General features: G+C 40.3%; 1 protein-coding gene across 1 annotated transcript in view; it reads left to right on the top strand.

Annotated features, from left to right (window-relative positions):
* Positions 1-257: 257 nt before the first annotated feature.
* The window catches only part of LOC141342745 (uncharacterized), a 74,950-nt gene continuing 50,417 nt past the window's right edge, over positions 258-24,790 (top strand). Inside the window, exons 1-3 of the mRNA XM_073847275.1 lie at positions 258-395; positions 580-670; positions 884-990. Of these exons, the coding sequence (XP_073703376.1) occupies positions 258-395; positions 580-670; positions 884-990 (336 nt within the window). The remainder of the gene's footprint in view (positions 396-579; positions 671-883; positions 991-24,790) is intronic.

Genomic DNA, 24,790 nt, shown 5'->3' with positions numbered 1-24,790 from the left:
CCCAAACATACACTCCACACACAAGTGAAAAAGCATAACAGGACCCCTTTAGGAATCAAGTGTATTTGAACTTTTGAACATGATTTATTGAGCTATTTTCTCTTGTAGACTATATGCTAACATATTTTATGTGAAATGTATTGGTGTTGATGTAGGGCGATAGAAAATACAGTTAGCACAGTATAAAAATAATTACGCCTATTTTCCTCTAATGAAAATGGTAGTGTGATTACAGTATTTGTGGGAATTTCTCTAAAATGTTGATTGTAGGAGTGTTTGAAGAACATGGATACACCAAAAAAGAACAACTTGGACAAGGGATTTCAGGAATAGTGTATCTGGTAACCAATAAGGCTGGAGATTCTTATGTGATCAAACAAATGAATTCCAGAAATGTAAGTACAAACAAGTCTGTACTAAGTCAATAATTTACCATATTAATTGTGCCTTTTGTTTGGTATTAAAAAGCCATTACATTTTTCAGCTGTTTTCAGTTGCTGTAAAAGTCAGGTTTAAAAGTTTAAAAAATTTGTTGTTGTTGTTGTTAAAAACAAACAAAACAACAATTCTTCCCCTCAGAGTATGGAGCTGAACAAAGTCCAAGTGGAAGTAATGATCTTAAAGAGAATGAACTATGGATATATTGTTTCTTATGTGGAATCATTTGAAGGTGTGTTCATTTAGATATAAGAACATATAAAAAGTAATTATTTCTGTTTATTTTCTCCCAAAACTATATAGAACAACCATTAATAAACACATACTATTTATAAGTTAAAGAAATATAACAAAATTAACAAAACAATCTGCAGTTGTTCGCTGTAAAATGAATTTATTACATTATTAGTTGTACTCATATTTGATGGGGTATTTCTTTATTTAGATAAAGCAACTGGACTCTTTTTTATTGTGATGGAGTATTGTGCAGGAGGAGATCTTTACAAGAGAATGCAAACACAGGCAAAGAAAGGCTTTTTTAAAGAACAACAGGTGAGTGTCTTATGTAGACATACTGTACATACTCTCGGCAAATGTACATCATTTTAATGAACAGAAATATTAATGTACATGTTATACATAGCTTCTTTGGTAAATAACTAATACTAATGGCCGCATTTACCCAGTGCTACTTTTGTAGAGATATGCATCTCCATAACTGAGTCCAATGTGATATGCATCTTAATGCATAGCCAACGTCACGATTAATTAAAGATACATATGAAGCAGCTACCAACACATTGCGATTCGATGCAATACGATTCAACAGAAATAATATAATCGTTTTTAATCCTTTGTTTCAGACAGCAAATTATAAATTAACTTAAGTCTGGCTTCTTAAGCCTTGAGGCCTGTTTCATGAAACAATTTTACCAAATAAGCCAGTATTTTTACAGTTATTCTAACTCATTGTCAAATGATTTGGTTCCATAAAGAAAATTTAACATAGATCAACCTCAGTCACTTTGGCAAATTATGCTGGGAAACTGTGCGCTAACTGTCAGGCTAAGCTGAGTTCTTCTAATAATTTTTTTTTGTTATTGTTTACTTTTTTTATTTTACAATTTCTAGCCATCCAGCCTCTCTTTCTGGTTAAATGACGGTTGTGCCTTTTATGGATATTAGCAGAATATTAGAACATTACAATCTAGAATTGCTCTTTGAAGCATTAATATCTCTAAATTAAAAATTAATTATTGTTTTTTAATAAATATAAAGAAAAAGACTACATTTTAACTGGTATAAGAAACATATTAACTCATTTGAGCTTAGTAATTAGGACTGTATAAGTTTACATGTAATTTTCCCAAGGGCATAGTTTTGGTTTGAACATTGGGGAGGGGGTTAAATTGTTAGCTGTTTTAGTGGAGCCCCAGTTCTGTCACACTACAGTGAATAATAAAAGCATAAAAAAGAAGAGTCTTATTAATCCAAATTCTGAATTAATCCACTAGAGGGTAAAATCCATACACAGGCCCCTTACAGAAAAACCACAAGAATTTCACATGTGCAAAAGCACATGTGGTCACATGTTATTTCACATGTGAAAACGTGTGCTTGCACATGTGACACATGTGAAAATCACATGTGACACTCACATGTGACACATGTGAAAATCACGTGACACATGTGAAAATCACATGTGACATGTGCTTTCACATGTGATTCCCATGTGAAACCCATGTGCAAACGTGTGCTTTTGGAACACTTTCATGTGCATTCTGTGTGAAATCCCATGTGAAACCCTTGTGATCACATGTGAATTCCATGTGAAACCCTAGAGATCACATGTGAATCCCATGTGAAACCCTAGAGATCACATGTGAATCCCATGTGAAACCCTAGAGATCACATGTGAATCCCATTGTGAAACCCTAGAGATCACATGTGAATCCCATGTGAAACCCTTGTGATCACATGTGAAAAACATGTGTATTCCCATGTAAAACATGTATATTATAAACCTGCTTGTGTTACAATGTTGTGATAGTGAAATGACTCACATCTGTCAACTGTCAATATTTTATTCATGCACAATGTACACTCAAAAATATTTAATATTGTTTGTTCAATTCAATTATATAGAAAAATTCCATTAAGTTTTATTTAGCAATCCTTACACACTATCCATATTATGAAGATTTCAAATGAATAACTACAATCTAAAGTATTTATATAAATCTTTAAGGGATGGTTCAACCAAAAATGAAAATTATGCCATTATACCCTCATGTAGTTCCAAACAAGTAAGGCCTTCATTCATCATCAAAACACAAACATATAAGATAAATTGAGATATTTTTGGGATGCTTCGAGAGCTTTCTGACTCTGCAGCAATGCAACTGAAATGTTCCCAGGGCCAGAAATGTAGTAAGGACATTATTAAAATAGTTAATGTGACATCAATGAGTCATCTGTATTTTTGCTCAAAGAAAACTAAAATGACGACCATATTCAAAAATGTCTTCTCTTCCATGTCAGTCTGATGTCCTTACTAGCTTCCTGGGCCTGGGAACATTTGCATTGATGTCTATGCAGGGTTTGAAAGCTCTCGAATTTCTCCAAAATTATCTAAATTTGTGTTCTGATGATGAACAACGGTCTTGCAGGTTTGGAACGACATGAGCGTATGTAATTAATGACAGAATTTTTTATTCTGAGTAAACCTTTTCCTTTAATAACTGGTAATGTGCTACAGCAAATTTGTTCTTAAATAAAAAAAAGTGACTCAATCACATTTCCTACGGCATGAAGTTGATAAAACCTGAAAGTACACCAAAAGGCACTGCTAAGTAGACCTAACAACTTGAGTCATATTTGATGACATGAGATTGGCAATGAACTGGATTGGTGTCATCATCTGTAAAGAGGGCCACAGCAACATCTTCAAACTCATCAGACTTGTCCTAAATAAAAAAATGGAAAAAAGAGAGATACAAATCACAAAAAAATCCAGTGTCCAAAATGGCATTGAACAATTTAAGATGTTTTTTTTAAACTATCAATGATTTTTTTAAATATTTACAATAATTTTTGACAATTAGTTTTAAAAAGACAGCTAAACTAAGCTAAAGTTTACACAACAATTTAAATTCAATCATTATTTACGTTTATTCCATAGCCTTTCTTTTTGATACCACAAAATGGTATAATATATATATTAAAAATTTTGTGTGTATTGACTGATTTTTGTATTTTGGGTGAGTGTCTGAACAAAAACACAGATATAGTAACAGATGCAATCAAATATTTATACACTGAATGAACAACAGTGTGAGCAAAAACACTTTTGTATTTTGATTACATACATAGAGTGTTATTCACAAGGAGACTCACCTGAAGGTTCTCAAAAAGCCAATCACACAGGATGGACAGAGGAATGGCCGGGTGTGTAATTCCTATTAAAACAAGTGTATAAGGTTGACTGTGATGTTACCAGAACAAACGTGATTTTAAATATTCTACCCAGACATATACACAATGTGTTTAATCTAAACATAGCTAAATCAAAATAGCAAAAACAAACACAAAGTGGACTATTTATAAGGTTAACAATTTTGATTCATTCAAAAACGAAACAAGAAATTCTTTAAAATTGCTCATTCAAATTCAATAACAAAACACCTCTGTGCTGTGCAGAGAACAAAAAACTGCCTTGACTGGTCTTTTTTAACTATTTTGGTTGGCGAAATAAGAGCAGAAACAGATTATTCACTGTTGTTAATACTGTAGAGAATGTCATTAGCTCAAAGAATTTAAGATGATCAATATATGTGTGTATATGCATGAGACTGTTTCTCTCATCACATATACACTGCAAAACTCCACCAGGTCTTCCGACCAATGTATAGGATGAAATGAGTTATTTAAAACATACATTTCGGTCAGGGAAAGTAGTTTAACTCACAGGAAATTGTGTATAATAATCGTCATTAAATATACGCAATTCCCAGTTTCTGATCAGTAACAGTAATGATGATATCGGCTTGTTTCTTTGTCCAGCAAATTACTCAGCGATACTCATTACTCTGACGTTGGCCGTCGTCACGGCAACGTTTTTCTTTACGAATCAGAACGGAGTTAAAACAATTTGAACACAATAGGGCTTTAAGGTAGCAATGTGAGATCGACACAGTTTAAGTGACTGTTGTAATGTAAGCATTCAGCACAGAGAATCATTATATGTGAATATATGGTTGTTTATTAAACTCAACTATTTACAAACGATCGCACATAGACAAACATACATAAAACACAAATAGACAGAGAACGCGTGAGAGAGAGAGTAAGAGAGAGAGTGAGAGAGAGACAGAAAGTGAGTTGCATTGGACAGGTATGAAACGGTTCTGAACAACCTGAAATCGTTTTTATAAACGCCTTAAACGCAGCTATCTACGTTAGAAAGGACAGATACTTGCAAGCTTTTGTTGTTGTGCATTGGTTCCGTATGTGTTCAGTTCAGAGAGTCCTTTTCAGTTCCTTGAGTGTCCTTGGAGACCGCATGGCTTCGAAGAAGGGTTTGTAGGCCTCATGATTGCAGGGTGAGCACCCCCCCCCCTTCCCCCATGGATCTGGGGGGGGGCGCGGGTGACGTGTTTTCAGTCCAAGAGAAGAGCGAAGAGTAAAAAAAGAAAAAGGGCGGAACTGTGGGGGAGCCCTTTAAAGGCTTGAAGAATGACGCCCCCCCCCAGCCTGGGTTTGACCAATGAGAGAGGCTGAAATTCCAAGCGGGAGGTTTGGATAGAAAGGGGGCTTTTTATGACCCTTTTCCTGAGAGCATGTGGGTACTCATTCATATCTACTAGGGATTCATGCAACTGTAATATGTTGCATGTGTATTGACATATAATATGTATCATCCTTTAGGCCATCAAAATACGAATTCAGAGATACCAAACATGACCATGTGGTTACACCGCATAACACATCCATCCATATCTATAGTAACACATGCATAAAAACATTACACCAAAAGACAAGATACCTAAACCACAATGAAATACACACTGACTTGGGGATTGGTGTGTTCATTCATAGGAAGGTTTGTTAAAGAATTAATGAACGAAGTCAGTTACTATTGCAGTCTGTTTAGGAGAGAGTTGGTTGGGGAAGTTGCGATTCACATTCTTTTGCGTCGTAAAGTTTTTATGGTCTGGCAGAGATGTCCTGGTCACTATAGCAACCGGGGCCTTGTGGGCCATGTGAGACTTGCCGGAGCCTACAGTTGGGGACTAAGAAAAAGGAGTGTGTGATTTTTTTTCCTACTTCTAATGAACAATTGTGTGTTTGATTGGTCCAGACCCTACATATCCCCTCTTTCGAACGTTGTTGTCCGTCCAACAGACAACAGCGGGCGACGTCAAAGGTGCGGAACAGTCAGACATGCACCCGGCACTCACGGCTGGAAGAGAGAGGTGGCTCTCTGGAGGTTGGTGCTTCAAGGAGTGGCTGTGGTGCCGTGGTCAATGTTATCAGGTGTGAAAATGTAGACGGTGGCAAGGTATGAGTCCTCGAACTCGTGCGGCAGGTGTCGAGGCACTGTCACTTGTCATCCTGACCCAAGTTGGTCTGTGTCAGGTGGTTGTTATCTAGTATCTGTGGTCCCTGCAGTCTGGAATCGCTGGTTGGACTCTGACTTGTGAGATGGCGGGTAGTTCCAGTGTTCGCAGAGAATTGTCATAAAGATTTTGTAGTGTAAAGAAAGTTTCAGACGGACCCGGTTAGGGTTTAATAGGTCAGCTAGCGATGTAACCTACAGCTCATTGTTTCGGGGCATGGCTTGCAAGTGGAGTGTCTTCTATGATCAATATCTTAGCTTTGGATGCTAAGATTTGTGTGATTCTGGGAGTTTTTCTTTTAAGGGCTTAAGCCGAGATTTAATAAATGACTTAAGATGGTTCTTATGGTCAAAGTATTTCTCAGAATCTCCTGATGGCTCGCCTCAGGCTAGATCTCTTAAAAAGTAAAGGAAAGGAGGGAAAGGAAGGAGGACAGCTTTCCTCTTCAAATAATGCTTGTTACCAGTGTGCATGACTATCGTTATGCCCTTGTAATCATTTAGATTACTCATGTAGGAGGGTCATGGTACTTGGTGCACTCGTTGAGAACAAGCAGAATCACAAATGAAGTTTCTCTGGTTCCTTACAGCTCTATGGAGATATGAAACCACACTCGAACGAAAGGGATTAGCGTAACTACATCAAACAGATGGAAATAAATAAGTGAATAGCTGACTGCTAAGTTATTAGCACCACAGGGTGACCTGGAATTGGGAATACTCAATAGCAATCTGGATCGACCATTAAGTTTGCTTTGATCATCATACCAAAGTGGCTCACTGCTGCTGCGTGTTCAAGACCACATCATGGGTGTTTCCTTCCTTAAGGTTTTTAGCCAACGTGCTATTGAGTAGTTCCCAACATGAAATATCTCCAAAAGGAAAATTCTCCTCTAACTGAACAGTTAACATGTAATTAAATATTTAAATTTAACTAAGTAACTGCAAATTTAGTTGAACCAGGAGGGAATACACCTAAAATAGTGATGGCGAAAGTGGCTGAGGAGACCTCAAAGTAAGGGAAAAACAAAAGTTTAAGAAATCAGGAGCCAGAAATATGGTTAAATGACATTGGGTTGGATCACTTTGCACTGCATGCCCACGAGCTGTAGTTAAGGGCTTCGAATGAATGATGCTAACTGCTAGCTACTGACGTCATTAGCTAACTTAGGGTTGCAAGGTATCGTCAGCTTAAATGGCACAGGTGATTTGCTTACAGTCTGTTGTCATGCCATTTGTGCTCTCTGGAGGCAGTGTTCCTGTGACAAGTCATTGTTGTGGAAATATGCAGCAGTGTCCATTCAAATTGCTTGTAGCAAGTGTCTGTAGGTTTCAAGAGGGCCGTGCATAGTCTGTTGACATGTAAGGCTTAGATGTCCATTTAAGATTTCCTTTCAGGCAGCCAAATCCAAAATCTGTTAATGGAGACTCTTGCTTCCCTTGAGCACATGTTTTCATGTTGTGAGTCTTAGGCTGACTAGGAATCTTTATAGGAGGGTCTTGCGCTGAAGCCATACCGGGGTGCCTTCTGGTGCCAACTTTATCCTCTGGGTTTGTAGATCACAGTCAGTGGGGTCTTAAGAACCTTTCTGAGCAGGCCTTGTGTGTGTTTGTTAAAGGCTTTCTGTGCCAGGTGACACAGTTGTTAAAGGCATTGAGTGGAGGCAGGCCAGCATGCCTAAATGGTGACTTGCAATAGGTTGGAGGTTTTGGATGAAAAGGCTCTTGAAGTAAGCCCTTGCAAGCTCCGAAGTAAGCTCATTGAGGTCTATGACAGTAAGCAAAGGGAGTTTCATTATAGCCCTGTTGAGTGGCTAGGTCAGCGTTCAGTCCATGTTCAGACTCCGAGTCTGAGAATTACTTAATGATAGCTTGTCTTAGCTGCTGGTAGTCTGATTGAATGGGTCCTGGGTGTCGAGCCAGGAAGCGTTGGACCTCTGGGCTAGAGGTGACCCAGAGCAGACGGAGTCTATCTTGGTGATTCACACTGGTCCAAGACTACAGGTGAAAGTCAAATGTCTCACAGGTAGGCATGGACATCGTTGTCTCCTACAAGTTCTGGTGTGAATGCAGGGATGTCTGTGTCCATTCGATTGAGATCATGTCACTTCATGTGCTGTTTCAGGACTCACCTGAATGAGTCCTTTTCCTTCTGACACTGCAGAAGTTTTCAGGAAGTCGACTTGTGTCGAGCAGAGGGTTTTGCCCCTTCCCCTCTTGTATCTGTGTACCGGGATAAGGGGGTCTGCACTGCCGGCTGTGTGATGTGCAGCAGGGTGTATGTTATTTGTCTAGTCCATCTGCAGTCCGTAGGACTTTTCCAAGTCCTTCTGGACCGTGTTGAGCTCCTCTTTAAGGTTGCAGAATTGCTGAGTTAAGGTTTGGACTTCAGCTCTGGCTGCATGCAGGAGGCCTTCTACGGCCTTGGCTCTTGTGTCTCTGTTATTAAGTTCTGTGTGCACTGTTTTAACAGTGACTTTGTGTGGAACAGTTCTCTGTTTAAGTCTTGTCTGGTGGCATTTTCAAGCTGCTCCCTGTGTCTGGCAGCTGTTAAAGCCTTCGTAAAGACTGGTGATTTCCTTCCATTGCTCTGTCAGGTTCCTTGCGTCTGTCGGTTCCTTCTCTTTTCCAGCGAGTGTCGGTTCCCTTTGGAACTCTGTGACTTGCAGGTTCAGTTCATTTACCTCCTGTCTGAGACCCTTGAGGGTGTGGGCCAAGGAGATGATGATGCTGGTCAGCTCCTGCTTGTCCAGGCTGGATGTGAGGCGACCATGTTGCAGTCCCGCTGTTCCTTTCTCTGCCGTTGCAGGCTGTTGGCTGCTTTAGGCTAAAGGATGTCCCTCACAGCACTCTGCCGAGTCTCCAGTTGGTCCTGGTGGTTGGCAGGGCTGGCTGTCTGAGACACGCTGGTTAACTTGTGGAGACACGAGAGAGAGAGGCAGAAGGCAAATGCAAGTACAAACACAAAACAGAGGTGCTAAGCTATCTTTATGGTGATTGGCTCTGTAGGCCAGGTAAGGTGTGGATAGCTGTCGTTGGGGAGCTAGTGAGATTGGACCCTGAGATTCTGTGCAGGTGAGCACAAAGGGAGTGGTTTGAGTAACTTTAAAACAGGATGAAAGCAAGGGTCAGCTACTGACCATGCTGTACATGTGGTCACATTTTTACTCAATGCACTGATGGTTCTCAGGTTGGGTCACTAGGAAGGTATTGAATAAAACAAACCGAAATAAAATCGTAAAGAGACAGTGGGAGAAAGAAGGGCTTTCCTTATTTAGTTTAAGTCTAAGATACGACCTAGCAGTTGTCACTCGTTCAGAGGAATGCTGCAGGAGTGTCATTAAACCTAGGGGCTGTTAGCTCGGCTAGCAGAGACACATCAAACATCTATGTAAGGAGGGGTATAGAGAGGGACAGGAATTAGTCTGCCAATAACCTGCTTGGTTCGTTAAGGGGGCAGCAGTTTCTGGAACTGCTATAATCCTATACCGGGGCAGAGATGATGGTGATGGTCGGACAAACTTAACTAAGGTGAAAGCTTAATGAAAGTGTCCTAATAGCTTTAGAGAACACAAGAGAGAAGTGAATAAATTGATTTAATCAAATTTCTAATTTAATTTAAATCATCTTAGCTTAATTTGTTACATTCAAGCTAAATAAAGGTTAGTAAATTAAACCAAATAAAAGAGAGGCAGAATGAAGTCAAAATAAAGATAACATGGTCAAAACCAAAGTATGTGAAGAGGGGCTACCCTGACTGATCCTACATAGAGGGTGACAGCCAAGCAGGAAATGAATCCAAGAGAAAGGGGGAGCTAAATTGTTTAAACTAGTGATGGGGTCTTTGAGCATACTTTGTAGAGGTTTGGGCCCTCAGTCAATTCCTTATTTCTCGAATCCATGATTCGGAGTGCATGGTGATTTCAGTAAACGAGGCTTCTTACACCATGGCTTTTCAAATTGAATTGAAATTTCAGCCGTTCGATGCTAGGTCTCATGAACCAATGTCTAAGATTTATATTCAATCTTGGATCAACTCTATATATTGTACACATTTAGTGACACATTTAAAGGCAGGAGGCATACTTTAAAGTCTCATATTGGTCTGATTGGCAAAGCTTTCATTCGTTTACTGAAATATAACTCATTAAAAGACCCTTATTTTTTAAAAGTATTAGGGATCGTTGATCACCTTTAATTAATTACACCTTCAATAAATCATTGTTTATTGGTTTGGTAGGGTGTTTCATTGAGTTACATTTTCACTACAGTTTCCCTGTCTTGACCAGCAGGGGTTTCCAGCACGGGGCGTTTCGCAACAGTGAATCATTTGTGGCACAAATGAATTGTTCGATTCAAACCTCAAGCAGCTTTGCCTCTCCCATCACTAGTTAAAATCAAAGTCCCTTAGTCTAAAATGTTCCAAAGTCTGTATTCTTTGGGTTAAATGTTACACTCCCCACTCACACGTGTCTAAGTGTTAGCTGAGTGCTAATAGCTATCAGTTGAGGTGGAGGGCTTTAACTTGCATGCGTTTAGGGCTGCTACAGAGCTAGCTTTAGCTATACGCGGTTGTTAGTTTACCCTAAGGTCTGTGAATTGGGTGGTGCCGTTATCAGATTAACCCAGAAGTGTCTGCTCACATTTCCGGGGTCATGTGTTGCTAAGAGACCAATGCAAGCTCATAACACCGCCCAAGGAGAGCAGTGATTGGTCCGTGCTGTGAGCAAGCACAGGAACTCATATGTGGTCAGATGAGGTGTGCTCAGTCATGACGTCACATGCAACTCTTTCACAAATAAAAAAAAACAAAAAACATGTTCGCTTCACAGACAGTGGTGAATTATTAGTCAGCTACACTAGAATAACAACATTTATTTGACGTAAATGTTTCACATGAGCGGATCGATGTGAATACACTGATACATAATACATAATTAGGCCTTAAATCAGTGAAATGAGAGGCATTGCTCAGATCACCATATTGACCCCCCTTTTGTTCCTGAAAAGCTGGGAGCTGTAGCGATGTTTGGTTATCAGGAACAAATGTGAAGATGTTGTCAGCTAGATGCAGAATGTGTGAGACATCACTGAGTTGTTTTTGGCTTAGTGCCTCAGTGTGGTCGGACAGTGCAAGGCTAGGTGTCAGCATTGCTTGTGAGCAGTGGAGGCTGCTTTAGCAGAGCTATTTTGTAGATGGAGCCAGTGTGCATGGGTTTGATGCAGGCGGCGTAGCAGCGTGAGGTGTTTGCTTGTGGCTTAGAAGCGATGCTTGGGTTGGGTGGGTGGGTTTTTGTTGTTGAAAACCTTAGGCAGCCACAAAATCCCTCAGTTTTTTCCTGGGCCTTTCACTGTTTTTCCACGAATAGCATGTAATGTTCTTATTGTGATGGCAATGCTTGTCTGGAACAGTTGTTGATGCTCGTCTGTTTGAAACTGAGTGGTGTTGTTTGAAACTGAGCTTAGCCTACTTTGAGTCTATGCAGGTTAGTAATTTTCAGAGGGAGTTCTTGCGACTTGCTGTGACACAAGGGTTGATCCGATTGCCGTCACTCGTGCTGTGATGTCAGGTGGCCCGGCTTAAGGTGTTGCAGTGGGACAGGCTTGTCGTTTTCCACTAGATACCTGCTCTGGGCGTGTCTTGCCTCGCTCTTGGGTCTATGGGCACATGGGTTTGTGTGTGTGGGATCCTTGGTCTGCAGGCATTGACAGTTATAAACATCACACAGTGGTGGCAGGTCTCTGTGATTCCCTTTGTCTTCTGGTGTGCTTGACATATCGCTGGATGGCTTGTGCAGCGCAGCTGTTGTCATCTGGGTGCTGGGCTCTGCTGAGAGCCGCTGCATGTCTAATCCACCCCCCTTCTGGCCGCGCTGTCAGTGTGGACCAGGGTGGAGGTAGTGGATGGCAGATGATATCCCCTTCAGTGTGTGCAACTTAGGGATTTGGTGTAGCGCAGGTGTCATTTTGGTGTTTGTGACACTGTCTTGCGCGCTTGTTTACCTGAGTGGGCAGTTCTTTTCACAGTTTTCCAATCTTGTAGGTGGTTTCTGTGTAGCCCTGGATGCAGGTAGGCTTGGTGTGATGTCATGTCGTCCACTTTGGAGTGGCCATTTTTTATTAGGCTCTTTATGATGGAAGTGTTAAAGTCTTTGAAGTACCTGTATGGTATGTACACTGCAAAAGATTACTTTTCAGAAAGGGGGTGTGGCTTCTAGAGTGGGCACTGCTTCACGTATTCCATTGAATGTGTGTGCACCGTTAGGGTTTTGGCCACACTGTGTTTTTGAGCCGAACAGTGACCCCTTTTTGGTGAATGCAGGTAGTTCGTTCGCCAGAGTGTAACATCTGGGAGCGTGTGAACAGTGGCTGGGATGTCACACTTGTCTTTTGTGACTTGGCAGTGAACTTCAGATGAGTTGACTGGTTGGCTGGCTGGTTAAGGTCCCGTACTTGAGCCCAAATCTTTGTAATGTGTGGTTTCAACACGAGTCAGCAGGTTGGTGCTGATGAAGAAAGGGCGTGTCCATCTGTGATTTGTACATGGTGCGTACATGCACTTAGTGTTGATGGTCAGGTGCGTGGGAGCTCCAGGCTTGCATCTTTTGGGCCGTGTGATATGGTTTACTGTAAACAAATGCTGCAATCTGCCCCTCAGGCAGATGTAGCACTTTCCAGCTAGCACAGCTCTGTCTTCTACTATTTGCTTAATCTTTTTACGCCGTTTCCTATTCTACTCTGGTAACAGTTATGCCACCAAAATGTTTCTGTTCCTAGAAGCCCTTGTTCCTTTTTTTTTTTTTTGTCATTTGTTGGTCTGCACTGATCTCAGATCACTCCCACACAGTGATGTCGCTGCGTGTTCAGCTCCCATACACCACTGTATGTTCGTTCACCTTAGTCAGTCAGACGTTCCTCTTGGCATGGGGCAGCTGGTCAATCACTTTGCTAATCTTTATTGCCTTCTGGTGCTTGGCCGTTTTCCGGCTGTCCGTAGAGTCTGCTGAATCGAGCCATCGCTGTACGGAAGAAGGCCGTAGCATTTGGGTGGTGACTCACAGTGTGATGTGGATATCTGAGGAGAAAGAGTTCTGGCGTTGATGCCGTCTTCCTTTGGTGTCTGTCGTGTTGTCTCACGTAGGCTCAGATGCTGGTCGTAGCAGTCGTGTTCTTAGCTGCTGTATTCAGTTTTGACAGTTTTGACTGCTGGTATAAATGGCTGGGGTCCTGTTGGCTGGAGGTGGAGCTAAGCAGATCTGTCTCGTGGTCACACTGGGCAATGTTCTTGCTTAAAAGTCAATGTTTTGCAGACAGGCGTGTGTTGTAGCCTACTGCAGTGTTCAGGAAGACAGCGTTTTGTGGTGACAGCTGTCAGATTCCCGGCCAGCGTGCTGGCGTGTGAGGTGTGAACGGTGGGCTGTTAGGCCCGGGAGAGATTGTGTGTTGAGCTCTCCTGTTTGTTCACATTGTTATCTGCAAGCCTTTGAGTTCTTTAAGGTGTGCTGGGTTCAGCTCACTTTGTTTCTTTGCGGAGTCGTTGCTTGAACTTCGGCGTACGCTGCTTGCAGGTGGCCTTTATAGGCTTTGGCCGTGGCATGATTGTCATTGTCTGCCTGGGGCCATTGTAAAGAGAGCTTCTGCTGTTTAGGAGTGTTCTGCTGTACTGCTCTCTGCGCTCAGTCTGTGGGGGTGTTGCAGGCGTGTCTTGAAGCTTTTCTCCTCTCTCCTCCTGTAGGTCCTTGTCCTCTCCGTCCGCTATCCCTGGACATCCAGCTGGTCTGGGCGGTTCTGCGCGCTGTCCTGGTTCCGTCGTGGTTGAAGCTTTCTCCGCTGCGGGTTTAGACAGACCATCTTGTTGAGGGCGTGGTCACTGATGATCCGGGCTATAGATGAGTTGATTGGTTCTCTGCAGCTGCAGCTCTTGGCTGGATCGTGATCCATTCGCCTTTGTGCGTGGTCGTCCGGCTGTTCTCCGCTCAGGTGCTGTAGTCACTAGACCCAGGGCAGGATGGCATCTTTGCCTTGTCTGGACTGGATGGCGGGACTGGATGGTGACATGTTGACACAAATAGAGAGGGAGAGACAAAGCACAACGAGCCAATGCAAGTCCGTACAGAACTAATGAGCTAAAATGTTGCTATGTGTTGCGCACTTAACTGATGTCATCAGATGGTGACGCAAACTAAACGCTTATTATCCTAGCTGTAAAGAAAGGGTCAGATAGTTTGTGTGGATAAACACAGGAAACTATGAGTAAACTTAATGATGAGCGATTAACTTTGGAGCTATTCAGTTCATCGGTGTAGTTACCAAAAGATTTCACTGATGTTCAGACAGGTTCAGTCTCTAATAGGGAGAAAAATAAAAACAAAATCCACCAGAAAGAGAGGTATAAAGGGTTAAAGCAAAAGAGAGAAAGTGAGCTGACTGCCAGCCCTGGGGTCAGTGACGGGGCCCACCGGGTGGGGGCGCTATGGAGTCGTCACACCTGGGAAATGGCAGAGCTGAGAAAGAAAAACAGACCTCCTGGGATGGGCTGAGTTAGCTTTTTGGGGTACTGAGAGTGCAACTTGATCGATTTGGTCAAAGTTTAAATTTTAATCAAGACTGTTTAATCAAAAATTTAAAATGAGCAAATACAATTATAATTGCTAAAGGGAGAGTTGAATCTAAGGCGGTGAAATAATTCAAATTAAATCACACAAAAAAGAAAACATACATTATGTTAATTATCATTATGGTTCAAATAACAATAATTAATAATGTAAAATCAAAAGGGAAAAGAGAAGGGAGAGACTGACTGGGACTATCCATAAGCGTTTTTGCCCAAAGAAAACAAAAACATGAAATCATGCATAGGTATTGGAAAAGGTTTTAGACAGACTTCTAGCTTTTAATAGAAGGAAATACCTTTTTATGCGGGATTTCAGATTCCACCTTGTGTGGATTTAAACGCGCATCTAAGCGCCGTTACCACGGCGAAGAGTTATCGCGGGTGTATATTTCTTATGTCCATTTACTGAACACAGGTACATGTGTGGGTTTGCAAACCTTATCTTAATAGGATGCGTTCACTATTAAAAGGTTGCTTAGTTACTATGCGTGCACGTCGATCTTGAGTCAGGCTGCTGACACAAGACTTGTGTGTGCTTTGCACAAAAACAAATAAATAACACTCGATCAAGATTTGTACAGTAATGACGCGAAGTTGTTTACTATATTAAATCTATTCGACGAGCAAAAGGGGTTAATTTTATCAGGTAGCTAATCTGAGGTTTTAACCCAAAGGAGCAAGATAGCTGATTAGCCTTGGAATGCACATCAATGGCTAATCTATCTACACTCAAAATATAAATATAAAGGCCTTAAAGTGAAAGAGGAAACTCGCTCAATCAGCTTCTTCACGCTAAAAAGAGGATTTCTACGCTCAATTTAGGGTGGCTTTAGGACGCGCTATAAAATATTTCTTAGTTTTATAGGGTCAATATATAAACTGCAGTTAAGTTACATCTTTTACAGCTGTTGAGTTTCTCTGTGCGAGAGGCTCAAGCATCTGTGAAGGTGTTGAAGGTGGGCGGGTCCACACCGTTCTTACACACACACACACACAAACAAAAGAGACGCGAGTCACAAGCCGAGTTTGAATAAACAAGCATGGAGACACACAAATTATTCCTGAGTTGCTCACATCACATAGTTTAAAACTGCCCCGCATTCTAACGCCAATATGTAGAGAATGTCATTAGCTCAAAGAATTTAAGATGATCAATATATGTGTGTATATGCATGAGACTGTTTCTCTCATCACATATACACTGCAAAACTCCACCAGGTCTTCCGACCAATGTATAGGATGAAATGAGTTATTTAAAACATACATTTCGGTCAGGGAAAGTAGTTTAACTCACAGGAAATTGTGTATAATAATCGTCATTAAATATACGCAATTCCCAGTTTCTGATCAGTAACAGTAATGATGATATCGGCTTGTTTCTTTGTCCAGCAAATTACTCAGCGATACTCATTACTCTGACGTTGGCCGTCGTCACGGCAACGTTTTTCTTTACGAATCAGAACGGAGTTAAAACAATTTGAACACAATAGGGCTTTAAGGTAGCAATGTGAGATCGACACAGTTTAAGTGACTGTTGTAATGTAAGCATTCAGCACAGAGAATCATTATATGTGAATATATGGTTGTTTATTAAACTCAACTATTTACAAACGATCGCACATAGACAAACATACATAAAACACAAATAGACAGAGAACGCGTGAGAGAGAGAGTAAGAGAGAGAGTGAGAGAGAGACAGAAAGTGAGTTGCATTGGACAGGTATGAAACGGTTCTGAACAACCTGAAATCGTTTTTATAAACGCCTTAAACGCAGCTATCTACGTTAGAAAGGACAGATACTTGCAAGCTTTTGTTGTTGTGCATTGGTTCCGTATGTGTTCAGTTCAGAGAGTCCTTTTCAGTTCCTTGAGTGTCCTTGGAGACCGCATGGCTTCGAAGAAGGGTTTGTAGGCCTCATGATTGCAGGGTGAGCACCCCCCCCCCTTCCCCCATGGATCTGGGGGGGGGCGCGGGTGACGTGTTTTCAGTCCAAGAGAAGAGCGAAGAGTAAAAAAAGAAAAAGGGCGGAACTGTGGGGGAGCCCTTTAAAGGCTTGAAGAATGACGCCCCCCCCAGCCTGGGTTTGACCAATGAGAGAGGCTGAAATTCCAAGCGGGAGGTTTGGATAGAAAGGGGGCTTTTTATGACCCTTTTCCTGAGAGCATGTGGGTACTCATTCATATCTACTAGGGATTCATGCAACTGTAATATGTTGCATGTGTATTGACATATAATATGTATCATCCTTTAGGCCATCAAAATACGAATTCAGAGATACCAAACATGACCATGTGGTTACACCGCATAACACATCCATCCATATCTATAGTAACACATGCATAAAAACATTACACCAAAAGACAAGATACCTAAACCACAATGAAATACACACTGACTTGGGGATTGGTGTGTTCATTCATAGGAAGGTTTGTTAAAGAATTAATGAACGAAGTCAGTTACTATTGCAGTCTGTTTAGGAGAGAGTTGGTTGGGGAAGTTGCGATTCACATTCTTTTGCGTCGTAAAGTTTTTATGGTCTGGCAGAGATGTCCTGGTCACTATAGCAACCGGGGCCTTGTGGGCCATGTGAGACTTGCCGGAGCCTACAGTTGGGGACTAAGAAAAAGGAGTGTGTGATTTTTTTTCCTACTTCTAATGAACAATTGTGTGTTTGATTGGTCCAGACCCTACAATACTTATTGACTAAAATTATCTGTAAATGTTCGTTCTGGAAGTGAACTTCTCCTTTAAGTTGCTATTTTAAACAACTAAACAATTAAACTATAACAACTAACATTTGTATGAACTTTGTATGAAGTTTAACATTGATTTACCTCAGTTTTTGCCTGTTTCATCGAAGGGTGCGGAAACATATGAAGCAGAAAAGTAGAAAAGCTATGTTACAAACATATGAAGCAGAAAAGTATTAAATGTTCTAGAATACAACACATTACAGCTATAAAAACTGAAATTCAACATTAAATGTGTAAAAACTAGGAAATCTTTGAAATTTTGCTTACCTTTTCCTCAGCTTAAAGTGGATGTTGACCGTTATGGTTTGAATGATTCGCGTGCACAGAGCTCCGACTTCCCAGCTAGCAATGTTTAATGTTTTGGGAATGTTTTCAGCGGCAAGTTTTATTTTAGTTCCCAGAATGTTCTGCTAAACGGTAGGATAACATTCTCTAAAAACATTCTAAAAATGTTTATTAATAACACTGTTAGAACATTATCCTCTAACATTCTAATAAAGCTTCCCATCACACTAGATGAGGACTTTTGGTTGAAAGTGAAAACCCAAACTTTGTTTGATGTCAAGCTCCAGCGTCAAATATCTCCAAAAACTGCATTACCAGCTTCACTTATTATAAACCAGACTGACTTTATTTCTGTCATACATTTACACAAGTTTTTATTGAGATTAACAGAGGTTTAGATGTTGATGTCTATTTGAAAGTAATAGTTTGGTTTGATATCACCATTATGGTGAAAAGCGTTTGCTTTAGTTGGGCAATTTGACACTTGATTCAATGTTGTTCTTTAGCTGCTGTAACTATGTTTGTTATGGCGAAAACAGCAAAAGAAAATGTGCTTAGATGTTGTTGGCTACTAGCTGTTGTCAGTGATATCATCATGTAGTGATCTTCTCAGCTGATCTCATTTTGAGTCTAATCTATACTAGTCATTTCACATTTGTGACTGTAGTAATGCAGTGCAACAGCATAAAATCCAGTGGTATTCTAATATGAGTTGTATTTTTTACCTCAGATTTTTAAGACATATTGTTTACAAATACTTGAAACTAAGGAATGCTTAGACACACAGACATCAAGAATCAGTGTATGAATCTCAACAATGGTGACATACTTCATGCCGCAATGCATCCTGGGAGCCCCTGATAAGTTTTGTGTGATGCACCCAGAATACATTGCGCCATGAAGTATGTCACCATTGTTGAGATTCATACACTGATTCTTGATGTCTGTGTGACAAACAAGTTTTTTATTTTTTTTACATTTGAAATGATTTGATTAAAAATCTGGTGAATCTTGGTCTGTAGAACAATTATATTGCTGTAATAAATAATGCGCAGTTAACACCACAAATGAGACTAATTGAAATCAGAAAACCAAATGATGACATCTGAGCCATCAGCATGTAGCTAACACCATCTGATGAAATTTTTTTCTTGCTGTTTTTACCATATAACATAACGTTAGTTACAGCAGCTAAAGAACAACATTGAATCAAGTGTCAAATTGCCCAACTAAAGCAAACGCTTTTCACCATAATGGTGATATCAAACCAAACTATTACTTTCAAATAGACATCAACATCTAAACCTCTGTTAATCTCAATAAAAACTTGTGTAAATGTATGACAGAAATAAAGTCAGTCTGGTTTATAATAAGTGAAGCTGGTAATGCAGTTTTTGGAGATATTTGACGCTGGAGCTTGACATCAAACAAAGTTTGGGTTTTCACTTTCAACCAAAAGTCCTCATCTAGTGTAATGGGAAGCTTTATTAGAATGTTAGAGGATAATGTTCTAACAATGTTATTAATAAACATTTTTAGAATGTTTTTAGAGAATGTTATCCTACCGTTTAGCAGAACATTCTGGGAACTAAAATAAAACTTGCCGCTGAAAACATTCCCCAAACATTAACATTGCTAGCTGGGTTGTCCCATCAGAAATTTAAAATATAAATGAGCATTATAAATATGATTTCAATTAAAAAAATTACCCTTACATTGTGTCTACACTATATATATATATAAATAAAATGATATACCTAACTGATGATCAATAAATTATAGGTACAAGCTAATAACAAAGTGTATCGTCAACTTTGCAACAAAGGGACTACTACAGGACCGGAAACAGGAAATGGGAAGTTGAGAAAAAACTAAAAGTCAACAAATTATCAGGGTGTGAAGCTAAAAATGTATTTGTTACATGTAGCTAACATGTGATCCACATGTTAAAACCAATTTTAACACATGAAAAATTTTATGTTGCACATGTGGAAAATTTGTGGACACATGTGACCACATGTGAAAAATGTGTGGACACATGTGACCACATGTGGAAAATTTGTGGACACATGTGATCACATGTGGAAAACATGTGACCACATGTGGAAAATTTGTGGACACATGTGATCACATGTGGAAAATTTGTGGACACATGTGATCACATGTGGAAAACATGTGATCACATGTGGAAAACTGGAACACATGTGAAATTCATGTGGTTTTTCTGTAAGGGGCAGGCAGGAGACACACATAGGGATGAGGTCAATAGTGGCCAAGGGACCACTGAACAGGCTGGAACTTAAGTAGGGTTTGTAAGAAAAAAAGGGATAAGGATGTTGAAGATCTTGATGAAGATGTTTATTGCAGTATAACAGTGACAAAGTACATGTAGTACACCTTGGGATCATCTTGTGAACATCCTAAGCTAAAACCTTTTATACATTTTCAGTTTACTACCATTAACCCTCCGGGGTCCGAGGTGATTTTGGGGCTCTTTAGATGATTTGACATGCCCTGACATTTGTGCTTATTTCAGCTACCTATAACATACTATTGGCCAACATGTAATTTTTTGTATGCAGCACAAACTGTGCTACAATAATATGTGAGCAAGATGGATGGACTTTTTTTTTTTAAATATATATATATATATATATATATATATATATATATATATATATATATATATATATATATTATGCATGGTTAGTAAATATTGGCAAAATAAATGTAGCTAAAATACGGCCATAAAACTCATACTTGAATAGCCCTGAGCAAGACTTTTGAGTAAGGCTAAAGTGAGTAGGCTACAATATTTACTTTAAAATTATGTGAAAATTATACTTTTTACTCTTTCACTGAAAACAACATATTGATTTAAAGTTTCCAAGACATGTTCTGTGATATAAAGGGAATAAGCAGGGAGTGACAATGGCCATAAATATTTAGTGATTAACACCTGAAAGACAAAGAACACTCCCCTAATGGCACATCTGTGTGACTGTTACTTTGAGGCAGGTAACAAAGAATGTGAGGAAAGTAAACAAAACTTCTCTAGACAGACAAATTATACAATCTAATAGCACTAGGTAGAAATGATTTCCTATAACGCTCCTTCAAGCAACGAGGCTGAATGAGCCTGTTGCTAAAGCTACTCTTAAGGTTGTCCAGAATCTTATGGAAAGGATGAGTTTCATTGCTGATGATCGTTAACAGCTTTGTCAGCATTCTATCCTTAGCCACTTCCTCCAAAGTACCAAGCTCAGAACCGACAACAGTTTCAGAGTTTGTTTAATCTGTTGGCATCCTTTGTCTTAAGTCCCATACCCCAACACCCCACAGCAAAGAAGATAGTACTCGCCACAACAGTCTGATAAAACATCTTAAGTATCCTGTTGCACACATTGAAAGACTTTAGCTTCCTCAAGAAATATAGCCGACTTAGGCCCTTCTTATAAACAGCTTCGGTGTTTGTAGACCATGCCAACTTGTTGTCCAACTCAACTCCCAAGTACTTATATGATTTCACATGTTCCACATAGGTCCCCCCGATGCAAACTGGAGATGGTGGGGTCTTATTCCTGCTGAAATCTATGACCATTTCTTTTGTTTTCGCCACATTTAACTTCAAGCAATTTACCCCACACCACCTCACAAAGCCATCAACCAACTCCCTGTAATTATCCTCCTCCTGGTTCTCCACACAGCTTACTATGGCTGTGTCATCCAAGTATTTTTGCAGATGACATAAATCAGAACTGTACTGAAAGTCTGCAGTGTAAATTGTAAACAAAAAAGGAGATAGCACAGTTCCCTGGGGGGCACCGATATTACTTGTCAAACGTTCAGACACACATCCCTGTAGTCTCACAAACTGAGGCCTGCCCATTAGATAATCATGGATCCAAGTGATTGATGAAGCTTCCACTCGCATCTCGTCCAGTTTTGCCTTCAACAATCATGGCTGAATAGTATTGAACGTGCTGGAAAAATAAAAAAACAGGATGCGAACTATGGTGTTAGGTCTATCCAGTGAACAATATGCCTTCTGCGGTAGATAGATAATTGCATCTTCCACACCCACCCGGGGCTGATAAGCAAACTGCAGAGGGTCAAGTGATGGATACACTAGTGGTCTGAGGTATGCCAAAACCAATCTCTCCATAACCTTCATTAAGTGAGAGGTTAATGCGATGGGTCTGTAGTAGGGATGCACGATATGAAAATTTCTAACCGATACCGATAACCGATAATTAAGTCCTTCTTTTGGCCGATACCGATACCGATAACCAATACATTCATATTTTTATATGATAATTTTGTACACACAGGAGAATACAAAATCTAAGATGAACTAATGAAATTTATATTTTATATCTGGGTCTAACAATCATAGCAAACAGTCCTGATTTTTATGTGTAAGGCACCACAATTCTAAATAAAATAAAATGCTTTGACATTTTGTCAACCTGGAAAAAATGAAAAGTGCATCATGGAGTAAAGTCAGATGTCCAAATGTCTGTGGTAAAGCTTACATGCAGTCCATTCTTATTGATCATATTATGAATGTGTGCAGCAGCCAAATCGTACAAGGTGGGGAATAAAACATCAGAATCGAGATAAAAACATCTCAACTTTTCAGAATGCTGCAAGCGCAACGCAGGTCATGTGACATGAACCAACCAATCAGCTTTATCCTTTCTCTTAATAACACTGAAAGCACTGGCAAGGTGGAGAAACAGCTTATCAAAGCTGTACAGGAATAAACATTTTTAAATAAATTTGATAACAGAGCTACTGCAAGCGATTTTTAATGCTGAAAATCTATTTATTCTTTGCTGAAACTACCGCGTCTTTATGGAGAGCGCATGTCATGCCATTAGCAACGGCAGACACCACTGGAGCTCAAACTACAGAGCGGTTTGGCAAAGACTTTGGGTTTGGAAAGAAAGAGAAGGCGGCGCTTCAGCGTTTTCCACGCGTTTTAGGCGCGACATGTGAACGGCCCCTAAAACAGATTCACCGCGATGACGACCTCTGAAGTGAGATATAAGATTGTTAACACTTAACGGCTTTTTACCTCCTCTAGGATTCCTTGCTAAACATGTGTTGCAAATAGCAATAGCATTGTCCTCCTCTGTCACCGTGAAAAACTTCCGGACCTGCGAAGGCGATGATGATGACACAGATGATGACGTATTAAACGCGACAAAGGCTGAGAGTCACTGCAGTTTACAGCTGCAGTCACTTGCACTCGGAAAGCAGATGAATCTCAGATAAACCAGACTGATTGATTGATTTACCAGCAAGAGTACTTTATCGGATCGGGTTTTATTTATTTATCGGAGCAATAAAAATGACGTCATTTTTACCCATATCGGTCGATAATTTATCTGTCCGATAAATATTGTCCATCCCTAGTCTGTAGTCATTCAGTGCCTTAGGATGTCTATTCTTAGGCACTGGAACCAGACATGATGTTTTCCATAGCAATGGTACTTTCTGAAGATTTAAACTCAAATTAAAGAGATGCTGAAGTACTCCACACAGCTGGCTAGCACATGTCTTCAACACTCGTGGACTAATATCATCCGGTCCAGCCGACTTACTCTGATTTAACCTTCCCAATTCTTTTCTCACCATGTCAGCTAATATATATAATCTGGTCTGACATGGAGATGGCATAATTGGACTGAAAGGGAAGCCAGAGTTTGTAGAGGACAACGAAGAATATGCGAGTGATCTGGAAAATTCTTCGTTTTAATTCTCCTTGTACTTGCTTTAATTGAAATCTATCTTTTGACCTAAAAGCTCTCTTCTTCATTAAGTAGAGCCTTCAGATCACTGCTCACCCAAGGTTTATTATTAGGGTAACAGCGGACTTCCTTCTTAGGGATGGAACAGTCCACACAGAAATTGATATACTCAGAGACACAGTCAATTAGTGCATCAATATCATCACCATGCGGTTCATACAGGACATTCCAGTCGGTGGTTTCTAGTGCACAACGCAGTGACTCCAAAGCTTCATGAGACCATGTCCTCACAGTTCTCACTATAACTGGTTGCTGTTGAACAACAGGCCTGTATGATGGTGTGAGCAGTACTAAATTATGATCCGACCTCCCTTATGGAGGGAGGGCAGTAGAAATATAGGCATCATTAATATTTGAATACAGCAAATCAAGAGTCTTATTTTCTCGTTTTACAGTTAACAAACTGGTAAAAAGTTGGGAGTGTGGAGGAAAGAGATACATGATTAAAATCACCTGTGATCAAAACAAAAGCACTAGGATATTTTGTTTGTATATTCGCTGTCACAGAGAGGATGATGTCACATGCAAATTCCGCGTTTCCTGATGGAGGAATGTAAACAATAATGGAGACCACACTTGTAAATTCCCTCAGCAGATAATATGGGCGCAATCCGACAGCCATAATCTCAATATTCCGATTACAAACACGCTCTTTGATGGTAATGTGTCCCGGATTGCACCATCGCGAATTCACAAGTAATCCGAGCCCCCCTCCTTTCCTCCCACCACTCGCAATTAAATCTCTATCATCTCGAACCGTATGGAAGCCTGGAATAGTTACATTTGAGTCCGGTATCTGTTCATGAAGCCACGTTTCTGTGAGGCACATGATACTGCACTCTCTATAATCCCTCCGTGTCCTGACAAGCACCTCCAATTCGTCCATCTTATTCGCCAAGGATCTAGCATTTCCCATGATAACTACAGGTATACAGGGTTTAAATCTTCTTCTTTTCATCCGCCGCTTCACTCCCGCTCTACAGCCTCGCCATCTCCTCCTTACCTCCTCAGGTATGTTATGCTTTTCCCTGACCTCCAACACTGGTTGCCTCAGCGCAATCAACTGATCACGCGTGGAAAAAATGCCATCGTTATAAACATATATTTGCAAACAGAGTATTAATAAACATGATCTAGACATTCTTAGACTCGTAGCATTCATCATGTTACAGTGTACACTCATATTACTTTTATACGTAAGGGATAATCAACGGTTTGCCGTGCATTAAAGGATTTTAAATGCACGACGTGGAGGCTAATAACTGC

The sequence above is a fragment of the Garra rufa genome, chromosome 1, assembly GCF_049309525.1.
Source record: "Garra rufa chromosome 1, GarRuf1.0, whole genome shotgun sequence".
Lineage (NCBI taxonomy): Eukaryota > Metazoa > Chordata > Actinopteri > Cypriniformes > Cyprinidae > Garra > Garra rufa.
The sequence above is the reverse complement of the archived record's forward strand: the minus strand, read 5'-3'. Positions and strand labels throughout refer to the sequence as shown.